The sequence below is a fragment of the Carcharhinus amblyrhynchos genome, chromosome 33 (genome assembly GCF_965287045.1).
Source record: "Carcharhinus amblyrhynchos chromosome 33, sCarAmb.v2.hapA, whole genome shotgun sequence".
NCBI lineage: Eukaryota > Metazoa > Chordata > Chondrichthyes > Carcharhiniformes > Carcharhinidae > Carcharhinus > Carcharhinus amblyrhynchos.
Window position 1 is genome coordinate 12,893,598 of NC_137356.1, and position 22,975 is coordinate 12,916,572.

A 22,975-nucleotide genomic window follows, 5' to 3' on the forward strand; every position below is an offset into this window, starting at 1 on the left:
CTTGAGCCGGTGGATTTGAGCCCATCTTCAAAGGTAGAGCAGTTAATTGAGGCTGGCACAGCTTTATTAGAGTGATGTTTCAGAAAATAGTAAATGGTGAGGGAGCAGTGCAAGCGGTGACCAATTGCTTGCTTATCTGCTCCCCAGCTCTACGCCTTCCTCATGACCTCTGCATTTGTCCTGTCACTGAACTGCCCGCACACCCACAGCGCTGTACATGTTTCCCTTTTAATTCCTGTATCTCTCCCCATTCCATGTGCTCCCCACCTTTTTTGTTCCAACCCACCACCTTGTCCTGCAGGACTTGAACCTTATGCCTGGCCACATGTGCTCTGTTCTATCATCTTTTCCAATTGGGTATCCATTCTTTTCCTCCAAAGAGGTATTCCAGTATCTAGTTCAGGTGGTAATTCTTGTGCGAACTTAGGAAGTTGGTGCCTGCATGTTACTTCATCTTAAAAGTACACCATACTGAAGCTGAGTCTTGTTTATGCACGTTTACCAACAGTGAGTATAACAAATGTGTAGAACCCAGTTAGAATTCTCCAATTTCTGATGTTTAGCTGTGTGTTTATCTGATGCATCAAGGCTAGTCAGACTTCTCTCAAAAGTAGAAACCAAGTTAGCAGATCCCTACCTATCGCATTGAAAAAGCTGAATTTGTAGAATGAATCTTTAGAAATAGCATTTTAGCAAGTCTGGTTTTGGTCACAATGTGGTCAAACCTGAGTTACCAGTTGTTTTGACAGTTAACCGTTGAGCTCCTGTACCATTTAGAGAATGCAAAATTTGATTGTCATTCTTTAGTTTATACATGAAGTGGGAATAACTAACATTTCACTGCAGGGTGGTCAAAAGAATTTCCCAAATAAATGGGATGATTTGGAAGAAGACAGACTTCAGCTTGGTAAATTGGAAGTTTTTAGTTCTGAAGGTGCAATTTTTTTTGATTTTCCCTGTTGTCAGCTCACAGTCTGCAATGCAGTGCTGGTGACTGTCACTCCAGTTCCTGTTGTGGCAGCTGTAAGAATCTATTTCATTATGGTGTTCAGAAGTTTGACAACAGGTGACAGATCTATCGATATGACACTAAAATGAGGCAGTCCAGCAGTAGATGAGAGTGCATCTGATGTATTTTACATTCTTGCATGCTTTCCCAGTCATTCTGTAATTGATGTTTGAGCTTTATTGTGTACTGCTTCTCTTGCTCATTAGATACAATCCATTGTTTTCCTAAGGCTTCCTGGTGAAATTTCTTTTTCCAGGTTAGTTGCGGATCCATTTCATATAAGCATTTGGATCCAATACCTGAGTTTTGAACGGACCTTTATATTCGTTGTAATAGTTCTTTTGTATGTAATCATGACTCAAACTATGCAACCTCTTTTTGTTTCCTAGCCCCAGAGTTGATGAATCATAAATTTACTTGGCAGCAGAAAACACTACTGTAATTGCTTCAGGAATTGACCTAAAAATGCCATTATAACAATCCCACTTAACTCTGACGTAGAAGTTAATGCTAAATTATGCGTATTCCAGGACGAGACTTGAGAGCAAAGAATTTCAACCATCTTGGTTCCTATCTCTGCTGTACTTCTAGGCTTTTCTAGGTTATGTTTCATCAAGGATGTTATCAAAGAGAACTATTCATATCATACTGTCTTGTATAGTGGAAAAAGTTATTCCAAACAAACCTGAAAGTGACCTGGTGTTTTATCCTAATGGTTTTACCAGCATTATTTATAGCTGGGATAAAATGTTTTCGAACTAGTGGGCAGATCTCATTTTTAAAAAAAAGACATTGCTTGGAGTGTATCTGCTCAGGGTGGTGTCCAAAATGTATCAGAGCCACATTCCAAAAGACATAATTCTCTTATTGAGGGTTCATTTTCCCATCCAACAGAGCCATACTCCGTACCAAACATACTGAATTCTGTGATTCAGATTACCATTATAATTGCATATCCTATCTGTTATTTGGCTAAGTATCTCGATAGACTTGCTGTTTACTGTTAAGATAGTAAAGTGTGCTGTAATAATTAATGTTAGTGCATAATTTCATTCTGACAACTTTTTGCCAAAGTTAAAGATTCTTGCAGTAAGCAGCTAATGTGTATCTTAACAGTGGATTGATATTGTAGTTATAGTTGGAATGATAGGACTGATCTTTGCAGAAAATTTGTACAGTGCATTCCTTAATGTGCACACTAAATTACAAGATTGTTCATGAGTTGGGTTTAGGATTGGTCTGATTTGCTGGTAACACTAAATGCCTCCAAAAGCATACTATAAGGGCACTTTGTGACCCATATGTTTTAAGAATAAAACTTTCAGGTTGGAGTGCAAGTTTTAAAAATAAGACAATGGAATCACCTGATGTGTGAGATTGCTGAACAGACTTGGTGATTGAAATTTAAAGGGTGGCGTTTGTGTATTCACTGGGGTCCGAGTTGGAAGTGGAAAATGCTGAACAATGGGTAAAACCTTTGACCCTGGCCGAGATAAGATGTCTACAGTTGTCTTCATGAGGGCATAAATTATTTGTGTAATTTCCCAGATCAAAGATTTGAGAGCACAGGCTAAACCATTTTTTATTCTGCAACTTTTAATTGGATCTCCATCCTATTTTTCCTTCAAATTTTCCTGAGCTCTCTTCCAGGGGAATGTTTGTTTCAGGGCTGGTAAAATGGGTTAGAGCTTGTAGCTTTCACTGTTCTCTTCATAGGCAGAGGGGCCCATGCTTGGAATGTAAAGTCTAAATGCACAAGGAATTAATATCATCAGATCTTCCTGGTAAAGCTAGCAGAAGCAATCGTTTGACGCTAGAATCATCGCAAAGTGAGTTCTGGGAGTCTTAAGTGGCAGACTTGGAAACTGAAGAGTCAAACTAAATTCCTGTGGCGCACTTGGCTTTGATCCAGGAGAAGATCCTGAGGATCCTTAAAAATCATGTAATGACTAGAGGAACACTTGGGTGGAATTGGAAACAGAGCAGGAAGTGGCCTGGTGAGATTTTGGGTTTCAAGTTATAAGGGTTTACAAAGCATGTTGTGTACTTGTTTAATTCTTGTGCAGTTTTTTTTTGGTTTAAAACATGAAGTTTTGTGGTGCAGTTACTTTCAATTAATAACTGGGAGTTTGAATTTCTTTTTGAAAGTTAATAGTCATGGGAGAATTGCACCATGCATATTCATTAGTGTAATTGCAATTCTCCAGTCACGAGTTGAAATGCATTATGATCTGAACAACAGCTTGCTTCACACTGCAGGAAGGGAGGAACAGGAATTGCGCAATTCCACCTGCTTTACAGTATTTTTGTCTATCTCCATCACCCCCCCCTGCCCAAACACCATACTGATGATAATACAGTATAGTCCCCCCACCATATTGATGCTATTAAGGTATAGTCCCATGAGAATGCAATTTCATTCCCATTGCTTAGTAACCATCCTTTTTTACTCTGCTACTTCTAATTGGATCACCGTTTTATTGCCTTCAAATTCTCCTGAGCTCTGTTCTGGGAATTTGTATTAGTACTGTTAAAATGGGTTGAGAGCTTATATCTTTCACAGTGCTGTTCATAGGCAGTTATAGTTGCACAGTTCCTGCTTTGGATGAGTGTCTTCATGCTATTCCTGTCCTAAAGAGAGAGCGTGGACATCAGATCCTTTCCCCTCTTCTCCCCACTAATATAGCAAAATAAGTTTCCTTATCCATGGACAATACTTCTCAGACGTATGTGATTCTGTTGTTATTTCTTGAAAGGGCTTGCTAACTCTAATATCAAACAAGGGAGAACTGGATGGAATTCCATTGTATAAAAACATCCTATTGCTGTCCTAATTATTAGCTGTGGCTCAGTTGGTAGTGCATTTGCCTCCCAGTCAGACGATTGTGGGTTCAAGTTCCACCCCAGAAGCAAAAAAGCATGATTTGCTGCACTGATGGTGCCATTTTTCAGATGAGACATTAAATTGAAGCACTCTGTCCCTTTGGTGTGAATGCTTAAAAAAAATCTGCAATACTCTGAAGACTAAGGGAGTTATCCCTTGCACATTGGGCCAATACTTGTCCTTCATTCAATATCAGCAAAAACACATTATTTGATCGTTATCGTGCTCCTGTTTGTGGGAATTTGCTGCGTGCAGCTTAGGCTGCTGTATTTTCTACATTAAAATAATAAATAGACTTCAGTATTACTTCATTGGCTTTAGAACATCCTATGATTGTGGAAGGTGCAAAATAAATACTTGTCTTTGTTTCAAGGACGTACACAATATGCATAATACTGTATTACACCATTGTACTATCAGCCTTGTCAAATGATTAATAAACAATATGATAGCATGACTTCTGTACTAGTGGCTCCATTTTGCCATTAAATATTGACAGTGATATGTAATTCTGTGAAATTGTTCTTGTAACGTAGTTAAATGCTCGTTTACTGTGGGTGGCTGGGTGCGCACGCTTGCGTATATAGATGCTGTTTTAATTGTTCAGTGGAGAATGGATGAAAAATGTGTCCACTTTCCTTTGGGGCAAGAGAAGCAAATTGCCTCCACTCCCTTTTTACCAAAAGCTGTTTGTTTCATGAAGCAACAGTTTCATTAGGGCAGATAGGTCCTGTGTGGTACTTCCAGTGATGACATAAATTGACTAGATGGAATACCTGGGCAATCCTGAAGAGGCAGGGGTTGTGTTCAGTTACAAGCAGTGTGTGCAGAACACCAAAATTAAGAAAGACTGGTATCTTTTTGGGTGTAAACATGAGAGCTGGCACTAAAGCCATACTTCGAGCAATTGACTTTTTTTAATTCCTGAAACTACAGTGCCTGGCGATGCATCTAGGTTCCTGGTATTCGATGGCTAATTCATTAATACCTCTATCTAGGCCAAATGCGTGGAGATTCATTAACAGTTTGCCTTGGATATCTAATAGACATGGAATGTCAAATCTTTAATTCCACTCTCTTCTCATTGCAGGTTACCAGGTGAGGTCTACAATGGGATCAATGGTATGTCGAGTGAAAGTGGTCCAGGGAAGAGACTAAGAAAATTACCAGCGATGGGGGATGGCCTAGAAAGCACACAAATGTCTTCAACACAGTCACAAGCCCAGCCCCAACAACCAAGTAATGCAATCGGCAATCCACCCCCTCCTGAAACATCCAACCCTAACCGATCCAAACGGCTGACGAATCAGTTGCAGTTCCTGTCAAAAGTGCTCCTGAAGACGATATGGAAACATCAGTTTGCTTGGCCTTTCCAACAGCCTGTGGATGCTGTGAAGCTAAACCTGCCTGTAAGTTGCCTGCTTTCCTTTTGAATTTACCCATTTGCTTTATTTTACCAGCGAAAGTTTACAGAAAAATCTGAAATTATCAAATTTAAACTTAAATAAATATTTATTGCACCCTTTTCCACTTCTCTCCATCACCCATGCGTGTTCCCTGCTCACAGGCAGTTCCCTCTGCAAAATGAAAATAAGCCACTTTGATCTGTCCTGCCATTGATTCTTGTTTCCTCACGCATAATCTCTTGCACTCAGCCTTGCAAGGGAAGTACCTAGTGTCCAGTGCCTTTTCCCAATGGCTGATGAAGAACATGAAATTGCACTACAATTTTCTGTTGTTGTTAGAAGATGACAAGTAGAGGCTTGGTGCTTCATGACACGATGAATGTGCAACAGGGTCAAGATTGACATCAGCTGAAGTTTCCCCTGTTACTGACTTCGCCTAGAGAGGATGAATGCAATTTAGAGAGGTGTTTTTTTTTAAAGAAACCCTGATGAATTTTCTTGTGGTGATCAGTTTCTGGTCAGTGATTTGTTGGAAATGTGACTACATTCTAGTACCTCACCAGCCAGCTATTTTGAGTGCGCTTTGGTATCGACAATTTGACCAAATAGAGACATTAGTTTGTGTGTGTGTGGGGTGGGGGCCGGGGTACCTTTTCCTTCCATGTGAAATTCACATTCTGCAGCAGTAACTGGTCAGCAAATATTGGAAGTCCTTGATCAGTGATTTGAAGCTAACTGTAATAGCCCCATGGCTCCAATTAAAATTAAACCTATTGTAAGTGTCAGTTTATCTTGACAGAGCAAAAGCCAAGAATATATCTTCAACCTCTCTTTTACACCAACCTGAGATCCCTACCTGCTTCAAGATGATGACCATTATCATGGTATCTTAATGTCCAGTGGCTCTGACATGCATCATTATGAAGTGCTTTGAAAGGCACAAATCAGTTACTGCCTCTCAGACTTCCTGGATTCACTACAGTTTGCCTATTGCCACAACAGGTCCACAGCAGATGCCATCTCCCTGGCCCTGTACTCAACTCGGGAACACCTAGATAACAAAGATACCCATGTCTGACTCCTATTCATAGACTACAGCTCAGTCTTTAACACCATTATTCCTATGAGACTTATCAAACTTTGTGGCCTGGGGCTTGTCTCCTCCCTCTGCAACTGCATCCTAGAGTTCCTAACTCCCAGATTGCAACCAGTAAGAGTAGGCAACAACACCACCTCCACGATCATCGTCAATACCAGTGCCCTGCAAGGCTGGGTCCTTAGCCCTTTACTATACTCCTTATACGCTGTTGACTTTATGGCCAAGTTCCCCCCCCCCGACTTGATTTTCAAGTTACCGATGATGCCACCATTTTGGGTTGGATCTCAAACAAAGACAAGACCCAGGAAAAAGAGAATCTGGTGCGACGACAACAATCTTCCCCTCGATGCCTAACAAAACGAAGGAGATAGTCAATGACTTCATGAAGCACAGTGGAGGGATGCCCCTGTCTACATCAATGGGGACAAAGTAGAAATGGTCGAGAGCTTGATTTTCATTGTCCAGATCAACAACGACCTGTCCTGGTCCCTGCAAACAGAATCGATTGTTAAGAAAGCCCACCACTGCCTCTACTTTCTCAGGAGACAAAGGAAATTTAGCATGACTACAACTACAGCTCTCTCCAACTTCATAGAAAGCATTCTTTCCAGTTGTATCACACTTGGTACGGCTCCTCCTCTGTCCAAGACTGCAATAAACGACAAAGGGTCATGAATGAAATCCAGTCCATCACTCAAACCAGCCTCCCATCCATTGACACTGTCTATATTTCCTGCTGCCTCAAAAGCAGCCAACATAATCAAGCAACCCCGACGTTCTCTCTCCCACCACCTTCCATTGGGAAAAAGATACAAAAATCTGAGGTCATGTACCAACTGATTCAAGAACAGCTTCTTCCCTGCTGCCATCAGACTTTTGAATGGACTTACCTCACATTAAGTTGACCTTTCTCTACACCCTAGCTATGACACTACATTCTCTCGTTTCCTCTCTGTACAGTATGCTTCGTCTGTATAGCTCAAGAAAAGATACTTTTTACTACATATTTGTGAAAATAATAAACCAAAGCTTCAGCCCATGATTCCCCTTGTAGCATTGAGGCATTGTTGCATTATTGGAAACGCTGTCTTCAGTTGAGATGGTTAAATATAAAAGATTGCATTGTACTGGTCGAAGACCAGAGTTTCTGCGGTTCCTGTAATCAAATGTTAACTGGTCACACTTCACAATTCGTGGGGTGTAACAAATAGATTGCCGTATTTTCCTACATAACAGTGGCTGCAATTCAAAAGTAATAGTTTGAAGATATACAAAGGCAAGAATCTTAGTTCCAGTATAATAACCCAATTTAGGACCCCATAGAAATTTAAAATTCTATTAAAAAGATGCATTACTAAAGTCCCTCAACTGCTGGTTGTTGAGATGGATTGTGATCTGGTGGATCTGCGGCATCACCTTGATGGAGTTAAAAGTTTGGCTTGTGATTCACCACATGGCAAGCTCATGAGCCTGAGCAGCAGTGCAAAGCAAGCGTGTATGCGTCTTTCTCGGATGAATTATTTTATGCTTGTGCAAGCCATGTAGAGGGGGAGCTTAGAATGGTTGCCAGAAAGGCTGTGGTGGGGATGGGTGTGGAATAGAAATGTGCAAGGATGTTATTTTAGAATAAGCTTTCCTGCTGCTGAGAAGAAACATCTTTTGAAATGCAAATAGTGGTGTTGAGACCTTGGAGTGAATGTTGTGTGCAGTCTAGGTGTATATATAAGAACATAATAAGAACATAAGAAATAGGAGCAGGAGTAGGCCATCTAGCCCTATTAGAGATGTTGACAGACACAGCATGGACGTGTAAGTATTGGGAACACTCAACTTGAGCAATTGATTATTCATGTCTCGCTAGCATTGTCAGAGCAAATAAATGCAAATGGCTTGTGATGTTAATTAATTTGTTGTAATGGTAATTAATGGTAAACGGTTCTGCTCTAAAGATTTATTTAACATGAGTTTGGAAAGGAAGACGTTTTCTTCAAGAAAACCATTGATATAAAACTTCCGTCAAATATATAATTAAAATATTTGTGCATTAGTGTGCTGCATCATTTGTCATAATGAAATGAATTTAGTGAAGTGCATTGGTTACTCTCGGATACTCCTCCCTTTTTTATTTAAAATCCTCAAAAATGTATTTTTCACTTTATACAAGTCACGCAACAAACTCCAGTACAGTACTGCAAGAACATTTTCAAACAAGTCCATGTGGGAAGAGGGAAAAGACAAAAGAGTTACCAACCCAGTTGATTCAGACTATTCGTATCCTGTGCTTCCCACTATACAAGTAGTAAAAGAATATGTATCCAAGGATCAGGATACACCCATTATTGGCTCTGCAGCGCACAACCAAGCTTGCAGGATAACAGTAACAGAACCGCAAAGCTTATGGAAAACTGTGCAGGAGTAAACTAGGCAATATCAAGCCGAGAATTTTTAAGATAGAGAGCCTTACTTTTACTGAATGTATCTAATTTAGTTCAAAATAAAGAAGTCAAGAATTCCATTGATATACATTCCAGAATAAATTTTATATCAATTCTGAATTGAAGGGGGGTTATTACTAATCCATGAGCAAAGGATTTTTCTCCATGCTGCAAAGGGTAGGATTTTGTACAGCCTCTTCTCATTCACACTAATGCTTTTGTCTGGGAGACCCAGTATTAAATGCAAGCAATCTAACTGGAAGGTCACGCCAATACAGACTGGCATAAAAGCTCTTATAAGCTTTCAGACCTAAACAACCTCAAAGCCCATCACTTGAGTTTTATTTCTTCCTAGTAAGAAAAGCCAAAAACCTAATGTTTATTCCAAAATTCGTGCAACTTCTGCATGGCAAATCTTAAACTCCCCTTTGCACGCTGGGTCGATTAAAAAATGCCCTAACTACACTAATTTTCTTCAGCTTCACATGACAAGAATTCCTACTGTACACCCTCTCCAGTTCAGCTAAGTGGAATTCAAACTGCTGCTTTGGCCCTTATTAACTAACGCCTCTTTCTGGCTGAAAATAGATGACCAAACCTCTGGCCAAGGTCTTGCAGGCCTCCCACAGAATAGAGGAGTTCACATCAGAAAAAGTAAATGAATAAAAAGCATCAAATTTGGTTTTGAAATATGAGATGAATTTGTGACCTTTAAGTAAAGATACATCAAGTCTCCTAGGACCTGGACTGAAGGTAGGATCTCTTTGAGAAGAAATTCTAAAAAGAGACAAGCATAGTCAGAGATCACAATATTACCTAAATTCAGGAGTCATCTGATTGATCATGAATTCATCTCATACTTCAAGGGTCATCTTTGGCTGAAAGTGAATTTTTAATCTCTGGGATGCAAAGTTCTCCACATCCAGAAAACCAGCCTCCCATCCATTGAATCTGTCTACACTTCCCACTGCCTCAGAAAAGCAGCCAGCCAGCAAGGATCCCACGCACCCCACGGGGAAAAAGCTACAAAAGTCTTAAGTCACGTAGCAACTGCCTCGAGAACAGCTTCTTCCCTGCCGCTGTCAGACTTTTGAATGGACTTACCTTGCATTAAGTTGCTCTTTCTCTATGTCCTAGCTACATTGCATTCTGCACCCTCCCCTTTCCTTCTCAATGAACAGTATGCTTTGTATGACGCGCAAGAAACAATACTGTTTACTGTTAATACATGTGACAATGATAAATCAAATCAAATAAGCTAAACCCAGTGCTTCAGCTTAATGTGTTGGAGGGTTCCTTGTAATGGAGTTTGTCAATTAGTATATTAAGGTGGTAATTAAAATTACCAGTAAAGGAATAACTGGGGGCCGTAAAATGGAGGATCATAAAGATAGAGTCGGGGGACCATAGACGTGCATTATCGACATACACTAGCCCCATGACAACTGAGCCACAAAAGATATGATATTAATACAGGTGTTTAACTGCCATACTTGGGTGCACACCAACGGAAGCCTCTCCCCCTCCCCCTCTATATGTACCAGGATTACAAGATGAGAAAATAGATAATTGCACAGCTCTAATACTGCACAACCTAGGAACAAGAAGTATGTCGCAGAATGCATTCCATTAAGATAAATGAATATTTCTGGGCGTATCAGAAAAACAAGTGAAAATTCACACAAGATTGCCCCTTACCAACCTGATAAATCACGTAACAGGCTCAAATTAAGAGATGGAATTAGAGGGGATACGTTCAGTGATTAATATGACTCTAAGCAGAATAGTTGGCGAAATTTGCCTCCGTATCAGGATAATAAGCACCTGTTTGCTAGCATGCTCACTCGCAGGACTTCCCCTATCAATGTGGTAAATCATATAACAGACCAGTGAAGAGATGAAATAACAGGTAGAGGATAAATGAATGTCTTTGGACTTATCAGCACATTAGAAGTGAAGATTTGCTAGCATGCTCACTCGTAGGATTGCCCCAAGAAATGTGATAAATCATGTAGCAGGATCAATTTTTAAAAAAATGCAATTAGAAGAAATGTTCAAGGATTAACGAACAGCTGTTTAGAGTCATATTCTGCAGGATATTTGGCGACATTCACCTCGTGGCTCCATCACAGAATTGTCCCCATCAATGTGAAAAGGCACAGTATAGGATCAACACAAAATACAGGTGGCACTGTACAGGGTTAATAAGGACTCAATCATTGCTTTTCACTGTTTTGAAAAAGCTGAAGTCTCTGCAGGCTCGTCAAATGCCCTAACAGACCCTTCAAAGGTCACCCTCAGGATAGTGCAGGGCATACTAAAATCTTCCAAAATTCTTCAAATGCTTCCTGACTGCGTTGAAAACCTTTTGTGTTTTTGCTGTACTGCTGCTGAGAAATCCTGGAAGAACAAGACCTTCACCCTGTCATTGAGCCAAGTCCCACCATGCCTAACAATCTCAAACTCTGGCGGACCCTGAAGCATGAGAAACATACAATGAGAGGTGGTAAACATTGGTTGTACTTGAACTTCGCGGATGGAATAACTTGTACCTCTTCACGCTTGATCCAGCCTGCCTTCGTGTTGCAGTTTAAAAAACGTTGCAGCCAGCCTTCAAAAAATTTAATTGGGAACCTGCCTTCAGTTCTCTGGAAAACCAATCAGAGGGATATTCTTCTCAGGACCCTTTTTTTTTCCCTAAATCTGGATATCTGACATATGAGGCAGCTGATTCTCTAAGGATTGCAGTCGAACCTCCAATGAAAGAAGCAGCATTTTCAACATTGAGAATTTAATCTTGCACCTCATCTATCTTCCGCCTCACTGAGCCCCTGACCAATGTTCTTCAGTTCATCCGACTGAGGTTCAATGTTCTGTATCAAAACAGAGTTTGTCATCTATAGCTTTGTTTGCAGTCACCTCCTGAATGCTTTTGAGAGCGCCAGGTCACCATGTTGAGGGCTCAGCTCTGCCTGGGTATCTCTGACTGCTCCTTAACCACAAACTTTCTTGACAACACTCTGTATTCTTTCGTTAATACTCCCCCAAAAATGTTCCAAGGACACAGCACTGAGTGTACACTCTTAAGATAATGTGATTATGAGCTGTGCATCAGGGTAAACGATTTTAAAATGAGCAGTGCCAGAGCATGCAGAATCAGGACTATTCTGACACTTGCATCATGTGACTCACGTTTTCTCTCCTTTTTTTAAAAAAACCTGCTTAAAAGCAGCCACTATTCCAAAACTCTGGCCACCAGATGTACCCTCCTTTGGCTGTCTCATTATTTGTTTGATTATGCTTCTGCGAAATGACTTGGGATGTTTAAACCACTTCTACAAATACCTTATTTTCTGTATTTTTCAAACCTCCTGGTATTTACTTCTGGATCATTCTTCATGCATGTGTTTGTTGGAGTTCACTTCAATTTTGTTCCAGTGTCTTGCAGCCACATGGTTTTCACAAGGCTCAGCTTGTCCACTATGCCTTTGCATAACTTTTCCAAACTGGTTGTAAGCATATTTAGTCACATTTTTTAACCCCTTTTTAAATTTTTTTTCTTTTTCATCAGCATGGTGTTCCAGTATTTTTGCTGCACTAGATATGTTGCACTGATGTATTATTTAAAGCTGTTATAATATTGTTGCTGAGTACAGCATGACAGCTAGTTAAAAGATTTGAGCTTACATGATCGTGGTTCTGGTGACCTAAAGCAGAGATTCTCTCCTCAGCTACTGTGCCCCAAGAGCATCAGCAGCAACACACACTGGTCTGTGTTTATGTTTGGCAAGATACTACAGTGTTTTAGTGTTACCTTCTGTAGATTCCGACTGACCAGGAGACTTTCTCGCCTTTACTGCCCAGCATCAGGTATATTGGAAGGAATTGTAGGCTGATAACCTGTTTGGCCACAATATAAATGCAGCTTCTGTGGCCATCCCAAGTTCTAGAGTGGAACTTGAATCCAGAGCCTCTGACTCTGCCTCTTTACTCACTCAATCAGAGATTCAACACAGGAATAGAAACTGTGTCCAGCCGATGGAGACCGCAGTGACAGGGAATACAATATTGAGAGTGTGAACTGCAGCAATATAAAATGGCCTTTGAGGGATACACTGGCCAGTGGACTGGTGAAACCAGTGCTGCAGTAATGGGAAGTCTGGATCGTTGTCCCCTCATAACTTTCTAACAGTAGATATACGTTGTCAAATTCTACTAAGATGATATTTTGGAGCTGCCCTCATTTGTTTTGGAGGAATGCTGATTCATACTTTGCAGTAAATTCTAGTATTCTGCAATTCTGGTGTAGGTATGTCACTTCAAAACCACAAGATCTAATTGCTGAGCTACCTTGAGATTATTTACGAACTCATCCTTGGACAGGCCAGACTAGCTTTTGTATGTTCTCGTAATACCACTTATGAAAAGCAATTCAATGCTGTTTTTATGTCAGTGCAGCACTGCACAGATTTGAACAATCTATTTTGCATTTTTACTGAAATTTTGGTAAATATACTTGGGTAAATAATTTGATATTGCAACACTTGTAAAATTGTTATGACTATATTTAAATAAGTGATGCGTTTGCAGCATTATCTGCTGTAAAACTATCTTATGGCAAATAACTTCACAAATGCATAATCTGTTTTAAGCGTAACAATCTCTGAATTTAAAGCTTTAACTGTTAATTGCAATGTGCTGCAAAAATGTATTGCCAAATTGTGTTTTCTGAAAAATAATAAAGATGACTTGTTGATTAAATGCAATATAGAGTGACATGAGTTGTCTGAAATGTGAGTTGGGCAGGGTAGATGGATGTCTTCTGGGCAGTGTATACAACAGCTTTATATTGGGTCATGTGGAATTTTAGTGAGACCACAAAATATAAAACCTTTGCATCCCCATTTTCACTCATCTTGTCTCAAAAATGCAGACTTAGGAACACATGTCCAGATACAACTTGCAGGTCTGCATAGCTTTGGTGCTGAGTAGTGCATCTACTGACTTGGCTGTGGAGGAATTTTTTTTGTTCTTAATGTGTGAGTAAGGCTGGCAAGACTGTATGCTCATTGCTAGTAGTTTCAAGCAAGTGGCTATCTCCTCCTTGAACCACTGAAACCCTTGAGGTGCCTCCACAATGGTGTTTGGTATTAAATTCTGGAATGTTGATCTAATTGCTTTGAAAGAATAACTTTATGTCCATGTCTGGATAGTGTGTGACTTTGATCATGTTCATACTCCGTCATTAGCTTGCAGGGAACTGGGTGCTGATGAAGTAACTTTGGTGAATTGCGATAGTGCATCACAGATTGTACTTACATATTGCATTACATACTACTAACAGAGAGGAGATATTGGGCGTGGTGGCAGGCGTTCAAGCAAGTTTCTTTGTACAGCATGATGGAGCTGCAGTTGCCCTACTGAATGGTGATTACTTGTTCACACTTCTGAGCCTTGTAGTTGCTGGTGAGGTCTTATAGTCATGAAGCAAGCCACTTATCCTGCCTAATGCCTTGCTGTTATAGCTATTGTGCAGATGTGGGCAGTTAAACATCTGGTGAGTGGTAATCCCCTAGACATGTTCATACGATGAGAGACTTGTCAGTGGTTATAATTTACAAAAGTTTCAACTGGACTTGCTCTCGCTATTCTCAGTATTTAATGCTTCATTGGTGTTAACTGGCACTTAAGTCCAAACCTTCGTTATTGAGGCCTTTCTGTAGGCTGGTATATGAACATATGAGACTGGTAATTCTACAGCCTCTGATTTGATCTGTTGCATATCATTTTTGTTCCCTTGTCTTGTGGCCAGAAAGTGTGTACTCAAAAAAAAAATGCTAGGACCATAGCAGATCAGTCAGTGCTTGTGAGTGAACAGAAGTTAACATTTTTGATTGTTGGTCCTTCAGAAAATATTCTAATTGTTCTGTGATATAGTTTGATGTTGGCTTTGTTTACTGTCCTACATTGATTGAATATCTTAAGTGTAAAGTCTTAAGACATTTTCATAATAGCTATTTCAACAACCTGTATATTAAAGACTTGTTTTGTTAATGGATTTCAGCATCTGTCTTGTGGTCTTGATAGCTCCAGGCTAAGTTTTCTAGTCTATAGGCTTGAGTATGGAAAAGTTGACCTGAATTTGTAATACCACTGAAGTGTAAACATTTTTCACATGCCAGAATAACTTTGATAATACAAGATTTAAATATGTCAGTATGCATAGTGAGGATTGACTAAATTGGATTTTTCACCATTTATCTTACTTTAAACTGGTCATACTGTAGCGTGAGCAGAGCAAATGCAGCTGTTTATTCCCTGTAAATATTTTTAATATTGCAGTCCTTCCCAACTCTACAGACATGGGGCCAAATAAAGAAATACATTTTTGAATCTTGGGAAATTGCCGGGTTTGATTCAATGAGGAAAGCAGTTCTCTATTTTTCCTGATATTGTGCCAACTTCCTGAAATTGGAACATATGACTAATCAACACTTGGGGAGAAAGGAATTTGAAAAGTTTCAGAAACTCTGACTATCTTTTTATTCTTTCATGGATTTGGGACACTGCTGAGTGGCAAGGTCAGCATTTGTTGCTCATGCATAATTGTCCTTGAGCTGAATGTCTTGCTAGACCATATCAGAGAACAGTTAAGAATCAACAACATTTCTTTGATTCTGGTGTCACAGGTAAGAATGGTAGATTTCCTTTCCCAAAGGGTATCACAACAATTGGTGGTCATTTCATGGTCACCATTACTGAGGCTAGCTATTCAGCTCTAAATGTTTTATTTATTTGAGCTTCAATTCCACCAGCTGTGGTGGTGGGATTTTAATCCATGTCCCCAGGGCATTTGGCTGGGCCTGTAGACTACTAGTCCAGTGATGTTACTGCATGCTGTTTCTCTCACATACCCACAGACACAGACACGCACACAATTTAAGTATCCAAACTTTGTGCCACAGCTTCTGTTTATTCAGAAGGCGTTTGATAAGGTGCTGCACAAAAGGTTGTTACAGAAGGTTAGGGGGCATGGAGTTGGGGGTAGGGTGTTAGCGTGGATAGGGGATTGGCTGTCAAATAGGAGGCAGAGAGTGGGTGTCAGTGGGTGCTATTCGGATTGGCGGTTGGTGACTAGTGGAGTGCCCCAGGGTTCGGTGCTGGGGCCTCAGCTATTTACCATTTATATAGATGATCTGGAGGAGGGACCGAGTGTAAGGTGTCGAAATTTGCTGACGACACAAAGATTGGTGGAACGGCAAATTGTGCGGAGCGTGTGGAAAGTCTGCAAAAGGATCTAGATAGGCTGAGCGAGTGGGCAAGGACCTGGCAGATGGAATACAATGTTGGCAAGTGTGAGGTTATCCACTTTGGTAGGAATAATGGTAGGAAGGACTACTACTTATAGGGCGAAAAGCTGCAGCAGGCGACAGTGCAGAGGGACCTCGGGGTCCTTGTGCATGAGTCGCAAAAACCCAGCCTACAGGTGCAGCAGGTGGTCAGGAAGGCAAATGGGATGCTGGCCTTCATAGCGAGGGGGATTGAATATAAAAGTAGGGAGGTCTTGCTGCAACTGTACTGGGCACTGGTGAGGCCGCAGCTGGAGTACTGTGTGCAGTTTTGGTCGCCGCACCTGCGCAAGGATATTTTGGCCTTGGAGAGAGTGCAGAGGAGGTTCACTAGACTGATACTGGAGTTGAGGGGGTTGAGCTATGAGGAGAGGCTGAATAGACTGGGATTGTACTCGTTAGAGTTTAGAAGGATGAGGGGAGATCTCATTGAGACGTATAAGATGATGAAAGGGATGGATAGGGTAGAGGTGGAGAGGTTCTTCCCGCTCAAAGGACAGCAGGACTAGAGGGCACAGCCTCAAGATAAGGGGGGGGGGGGGGCTGCAGTTTAGAACGGAGTTGAGGAGGAACTTTTTCACTCAAAGGGTGGTGAATCTCTGGAATTCTCTGCCCATTGAAGTGGTTGAGGCTTCCTAGCTAAATATATTTAAGACGCGGGTAGATAGGTTTTTGGTAGGCAAGGGGATTAAGGGTTATGGGGAGAAGGCGGGAAAGTGGAACTGAGCCACTTCAGATCAGCCGTGATCTTGTTGAATGGTGGGGCAGGCTCGAAGGGCTGGATGGCCTACTCCTGCTCCTATTTCTTATGTTTGTTTAGAAGTAAACTGATTTAAAGAAATAAGAGACATGGGCAAAAGACTAAACAGATCAATATCATGAGAGACGGAACAAGCTTCTTGGGGATTAATTTATCTATTTAAGAAAGCTGCATTGGCCTTGGGATGAAATGGATAAAACACGTTTTTATTTCAAAGCTGCTGATTACATTTATCTTAGTTTGAGGTGCTCCACATGTATTTTAAGTTCCCAGTACCCACTGAGCTAGTGTTTTCTGGAATCAAAGACTAGCAGCCACAGCCAAGGTCCACCCTTAAATGTAAGGAATATGAAGCTACTTCTAAAGTAGATGAACTAAACAGTTGAGATTTATAAATCAGTTTTTACTCTCAGACTTTGTAGTCTGGATGCACAGAGTATAGTGTGTTTACGTTGCAGTATCTGTAGAATCCTGTATTCTGCATATTGTATTGACTTGCATGTTCTTCATCATTTATATGGAAACATTATCTCTTTAAAAGTTACTAAACACGGCATTGTTTTTTTAATTTAAACTTCTAGTAGGGTCTGTATTCTATGCAAGCAATAACAAATACATATGTACTTAATGGCAATTAATACTGTAGCTAATTAATTCATTTGGCTTTGTTAGCATTTAACATTGAAATTGCCGTATGGAAATTCTGCGTACAGTTGCCTGTGTTTGCCCACACTAGCTATGGGATTAATTTCTGCATTGACTGCATCAACCAGTGTAGATAAACAGTTTGGGAAAAACTGACTGGCTATCTGTGACACTGGCCTAGTAAACTACTGTGCTAATGTGGAAAATGAGAATTACTGTTTCACTTTAATTTCACAAGGCGCTAATTTAATTAATCTTTTTCAGGATTACTATAAAATCATCAAGCATCCTATGGACATGGGAACAATTAAAAAGCGCTTAGAAAACAATTACTACTTGAACGCCCAAGAATGTATTCAGGACTTCAATACCATGTTTACCAACTGTTACATTTATAATAAGGTAAGATCTTGGCATATATGTTGGGAAATTAATAAAATGTGCGAGAGCAGTCATTTTTAAAATCATGTTGTAAGTAAAAGGATGAGAAACTTAAATTAAGTAATTTAGTTTAGTTTGAAGTATGATAGCTCAGACAGTGATTGAGCACTTCTCCCAAGCCGTTCATCTTCGTGTGTAAACTTAGATGGGAAACGCCTCTAAGATTGAGTGGAATTGTCAGATTGACAACAATTTCTGCTTCAGGATGAGTGCACTTTGTATTCAGTCCAGCATTGTGCCAAAGTTGGGGCAGCTCAGTGCTTAACACTGCTGCCTCACAGCGCCATGGACCCATGTTTGATTTACGGCTTGGATCACTGTCTGCGGAGTCTGCACGTTCTCCCGTGTCTGTGTGGCTTTCCTCTGGGTGGTCCGGTTTCCTCCCACAATACAAAAGATGTGCTGGTTAGGTGCATTGGTGTGCTAAATTCTCTCTGTGTACCTGAACAGGCACCAGAGTGTGGTGACTAGGGGATTTTCACAGTAACTTCATTAATGTCAGCCTATTTGTGACACAAATAAAACTTAAAAACTAAATACTGCTGATATGAGTGGGGAAATCAAATCAGCCAGGAAATGTTGTTTGGCAGTCAGGCTTTACTTGTGAAGAAATAAACAGTGCCAATGTTTTATGTATGGCATTCATTCTCTCCCCCCAGATGTGCCTGACTTGCTGAGTATTTCCAGCATTTTTAGTGCTCCAATATTATTTGTGAAGGCCGTATGACTATCTAAATTATGACACTTGTACACTTGTTCTGTGCTTTAGTGTAGCAAGGCAAAATAACAGGGAAAGAAGAATTTGGACAGTTATATTCCCAATTATTTTATAGTATTAAACAGTTAGCTAAACTGGATCATGATTAAAATTGTCATTTTGTGCTTTTTAAAACTCAAAAATAATCCATATGTATGTTAACTGACAAATCTAGAATTTTGGAACATCGTGCATGCAATAAATAGAATAGCAATTGACATGTGAAAAGAAAATGTTGCCCTTCATATTTAAAATGGCTGTCTTCTGACAGTTCCATTCAGATCTTTGGCCAATTGAGCCAAAGTGACCAACATAGGAACTGGAGAGCTGGTGATCACTTGGATGAATTTTGTTCCTTGGCTTTCACAACAGAAAATTTAGGCTTTCAATGAGATTCCTTCAGGTAGCAGCAAATAATTTCATTGAGGTGCCAATTTGTAGACCACTGCTTTATATCTCCTGAGGAACGAATGTTTTGAATTCTATCATGGAATCTGTGCCATTAGCTGAAGACTGAAACTGTGCTTGTAGAAGAAGCTATTTCTTGAAGTGTCCTGGAAATCCATACGGCTTTGACATCAAGTTTTCGGTGGGGACACAACGAAACTGTGATGTTTCACATGTTGCATTGGGGTCAAATGTGCCTTTTATCTTGTGCAAAAAGTTGTGACAATTATGTTTCTTTTAAAAAAAGATGCAGAGCTTTGTTTCTGCTGGTTCACTTCAAAACAAGTTGACGTTAGCAAAAACTTTACAGATCCTAACTACGAGCAGAAGTTTAGCAATATGTAGTTGGAGTAAGGTTTGAAGACACAAATGCCTGAAGTTGGATATATTGAATTGAATTGGATTAACTGTAATTTCAGACATGAATGGCTGTCTGTGGAGGGTATCATGAGAGCTTGTGCTCGGATCACTAAGAATTGAAGCTGAATGAGAAAGATAAATACGGATTCAGCTGCTAAGGTTGACCATGCTGCTGGTTGGATAATAATTATGACTCATTAATGGGACCTGCTGTTTGAAGAGAAACCTCTTGTGTGTAGTTCAGAGATGAGTCTGTAAATGCAAACAGCTTTGTTTGATGCTTTTCAGTTCCATTCTCCTGAAGAGCCATGGAAGCGACCCTGTGTTGATTATTTTCTTGAGGGGATAGAATGGAATTATCTGGAAAAGCAACCAATAATGCATTTGCAGCAAAAAATCATTTGCAGTTTGTTTAAGCGCTGCAGGATGAGTGAGATTTTAAATAGTCGAAGTTTTCTTGTGACTGTCTAATAGTATACGTAATATTGCTTTGGAGAGTTTTGTTAAAAGTAGTGTGCCTTCTAGGTCTCTGCTGTCTGTCTCTGACTTGTTTCTGGAGTTGACAGTGAACTCCAAGGGAAGATTATGATCAGTGCAAACTCCACATACATTCTCCTTGAAATGGCTTTCAAGCTCATTTGTAATGTGAGCGTGGTTTTATTTAAGATGTTAAATGTTCTTGCATATCAAGCAAGCTACATATATTGCAACGGTCTGACACTCGGGCATTATTTGAATTATCCAGTCATTTGAACTGAGGCAAGATAAAGTTAGTGCAAAAAAGGTGTTTGATTGTAGAAAGCAGAGAATAATAGCTCAATCATTATTAGTTGACTAAATCTCGTTCTGTTATTAAATTATTTTGGCCAAAATTAATTTGACAACTAGCAAAACGTGGAGGTTCATATGTCTCTGATTCTTAATACAGTACAAGTCAGAAGTATGTATAACAGTTTATACACATTACATGGTAATCTTCCACTAGTCATCATAAAGGGAAGTGTGCTTGAATGCTGTTTTCGAGCACCTAACTATTCTTCGAATTGTACAGTACAGGTTCTCTGTCATGGAGCAGTAAACCTTAAAAGGTCTGATGTCCGGGGAGAAACTGATTTCTCCCAAAAGGACTACATTCATCAGGATGGTTGGTGTTTCAGGCATGCAGAAGTGACTTGGACTTGGGTTTAGGGGGCTTAATTTAAAAGTTTGAGATGTCATGTAACTTCAAAATGTAAAACAATGAAACACATCAAAAATAATTTGTTGAAGACAGTTGAAGTGGTCTAACATGATGTACAAAATAAGATGTATAAAGTGATAACATTTTGGAAGGCACAAAAGAAGAGGCAATATAAATTGAAACTATTATAAGGGGCTACAACCACGGATCCTGGTGTAAAGAATAACAGCTGTATTGGTGGTAGGACTTGAAATATATGGAACCTTTTGACCTTATAAATGGAGGCATTGAATACCAAAGCAAGCAAGTATCTCCTGCTAAACATTTCATCCATTTCTGGTTACCTTGAAAAGATAACAAGACCTTGGAGCAGGCTAGTTGCCTTCAAGATTAAAAGGGGTTTTGAAAGAGTAGATGGTGAGCGCGTTTTTCCTCTTGCGGAAGAGTTGGTAATCAGAGGGCGCGATTAAGATAACTAGCAAAAGGCCATGGGAGAGGGTGGCGGGATGTTAGAACTATTTTACAATCTAGTATGCATTGCCTGAAAAGGTGGAGGAAGCAGAGTCACTACCAATTTCCAAAAAGAAGTTGGATATATAACTGCAAAGGAGAGGTGCAATTCAATGGCGAAGTGGCATATGGACTGGGGTCATTGGGCACAATAGGCTGAATGGCAGCATCTTTTGCTGTGATTTGAGAATTTGTTGTCGTTTAATGAAATGAAGCAAAGAAAGAACTACAGCCAGAAGAACTTGATGAATGGCCTGTAGCTATGTTTCATTCGAAGTATTTGAAATGGCATGAGAAAGAAGCACATTGTGTAATATGTCTCTTCAACTCTAACAGAAGAATATTAGTTTTACTGTGCTTAACCTCATGTAAATACTAATTTGCAATTTAAGTATGTACATGCATGCTGCAACCATTTGCTTTTCCTTTCTTAGCTATAAAATGTTTTTTGGTTCCCATACTGAAACATCTGTTTTGTTTAAATAAATGAAGAGAAATGATCCTGCTGGTATGATAGGGGTGGAGGCATTTTGAGAGTTGAGCTGAATTGTTCTTTCTTGAATTGAAAGAGCAATTTCTTCTTGATACAGTTTCAAGAGTGTGGAGTAACATCCAGACCATTCTTTGGGGTCTAGTTGTAGAGTATTAACAGGTTATTTTACCAGAGGATGTCCATACAATTAACTTCAAATGTAGGTTGCTAGATTGTGATAAATTAGCTGTTTTGTTTTGTCTCTCTGATATTTTTCCTTTATCCTTTATAAGGCCATTAATAGCATCCTTGCTGCTACCCTTAGTGAGGTTAGTAAACTTAGCATAGAGCATTGATTCAATTCTGGCTCGTCCCAATTTCTTTGGCTCAATGCCACCACTCCAGGCCATGGATTTACCAACACCACCATCGCTTCTTTTTCAAAGCTCACATTTCCAACTATGGGGACTAACCTCTGTTAAACTTTTGGGCACATTGCCAAATCAAGGCTATGTTTCATTAAGAGCTTGTGTTCAAAGTCCTTAGTTGGCTTCATTTCCATATAACAAAGTTAACGGATCTAAATTGTACTTCAGTCAGTTTCCATTCATTGTTTTGTTTTCAACTGCAAAACTCAGAACTAATACTCTCACTGTTTTCGCTTTATTGTTGTAGTTAAATCATAGTTACTGGATAATATGTATTTTCTTTAATTTACAGCAAGGGGATGACATAGTCTTAATGGCAGAAGCTTTGGAAAAGATTTTTCTTCAGAAAATTTCGGAGATGCCACAAGAAGAGATTGAAATACCCATACAGCCTACCAAAGGATCACGGGGTAGAGGCAGGAAAGAAGCAGGTACATGTTTTGTCCTTTATCATCTTTGGAGTAGAGGCTGAGATATTCAAGCTTGCAAAGAGCTGTTGCTTTGCTGGTGTATTTGTTCCCTGATTTGGGAGTGTTAACTGACTTCCATTTTGGACATGTAGCATCATTGTGAGTTCTCTGATATTACTGCAACAGTGCTAAATTTGTAGATAACATTGAAGTTTGGACACATTGAGAGTTATGAATGAATAAGTTTAATATGTTTCTGTGTCTCAAGATGCTGGTAACTATTGAACCATCTGTACTTGTTTCTATTTTTTCTCCTTACTCATTTTCTCATTTCCTTGGGTTACACACCAGTTGCTTCAAATTCTTTTCCAGTGCAGTTCTGA

General features: G+C 39.8%; 1 protein-coding gene across 4 annotated transcripts in view; it reads left to right on the forward strand.

Annotated features, from left to right (window-relative positions):
- Window positions 1-22,975, forward strand: part of LOC145360983 (bromodomain-containing protein 4-like) — a 157,797-nt gene that overhangs the window by 48,899 nt on the left and 85,923 nt on the right. For all 4 annotated transcript variants that reach the window (XM_080216498.1, XM_080216496.1, XM_080216497.1 and 1 more), the window contains exons 2-4: window positions 4,984-5,302; window positions 17,852-17,989; window positions 22,475-22,613. In XM_080216498.1, coding sequence (XP_080072624.1) covers window positions 5,018-5,302; window positions 17,852-17,989; window positions 22,475-22,613 — 562 coding nt within the window. In that variant the 5' untranslated portion in view covers window positions 4,984-5,017. The remainder of the gene's footprint in view (window positions 1-4,983; window positions 5,303-17,851; window positions 17,990-22,474; window positions 22,614-22,975) is intronic.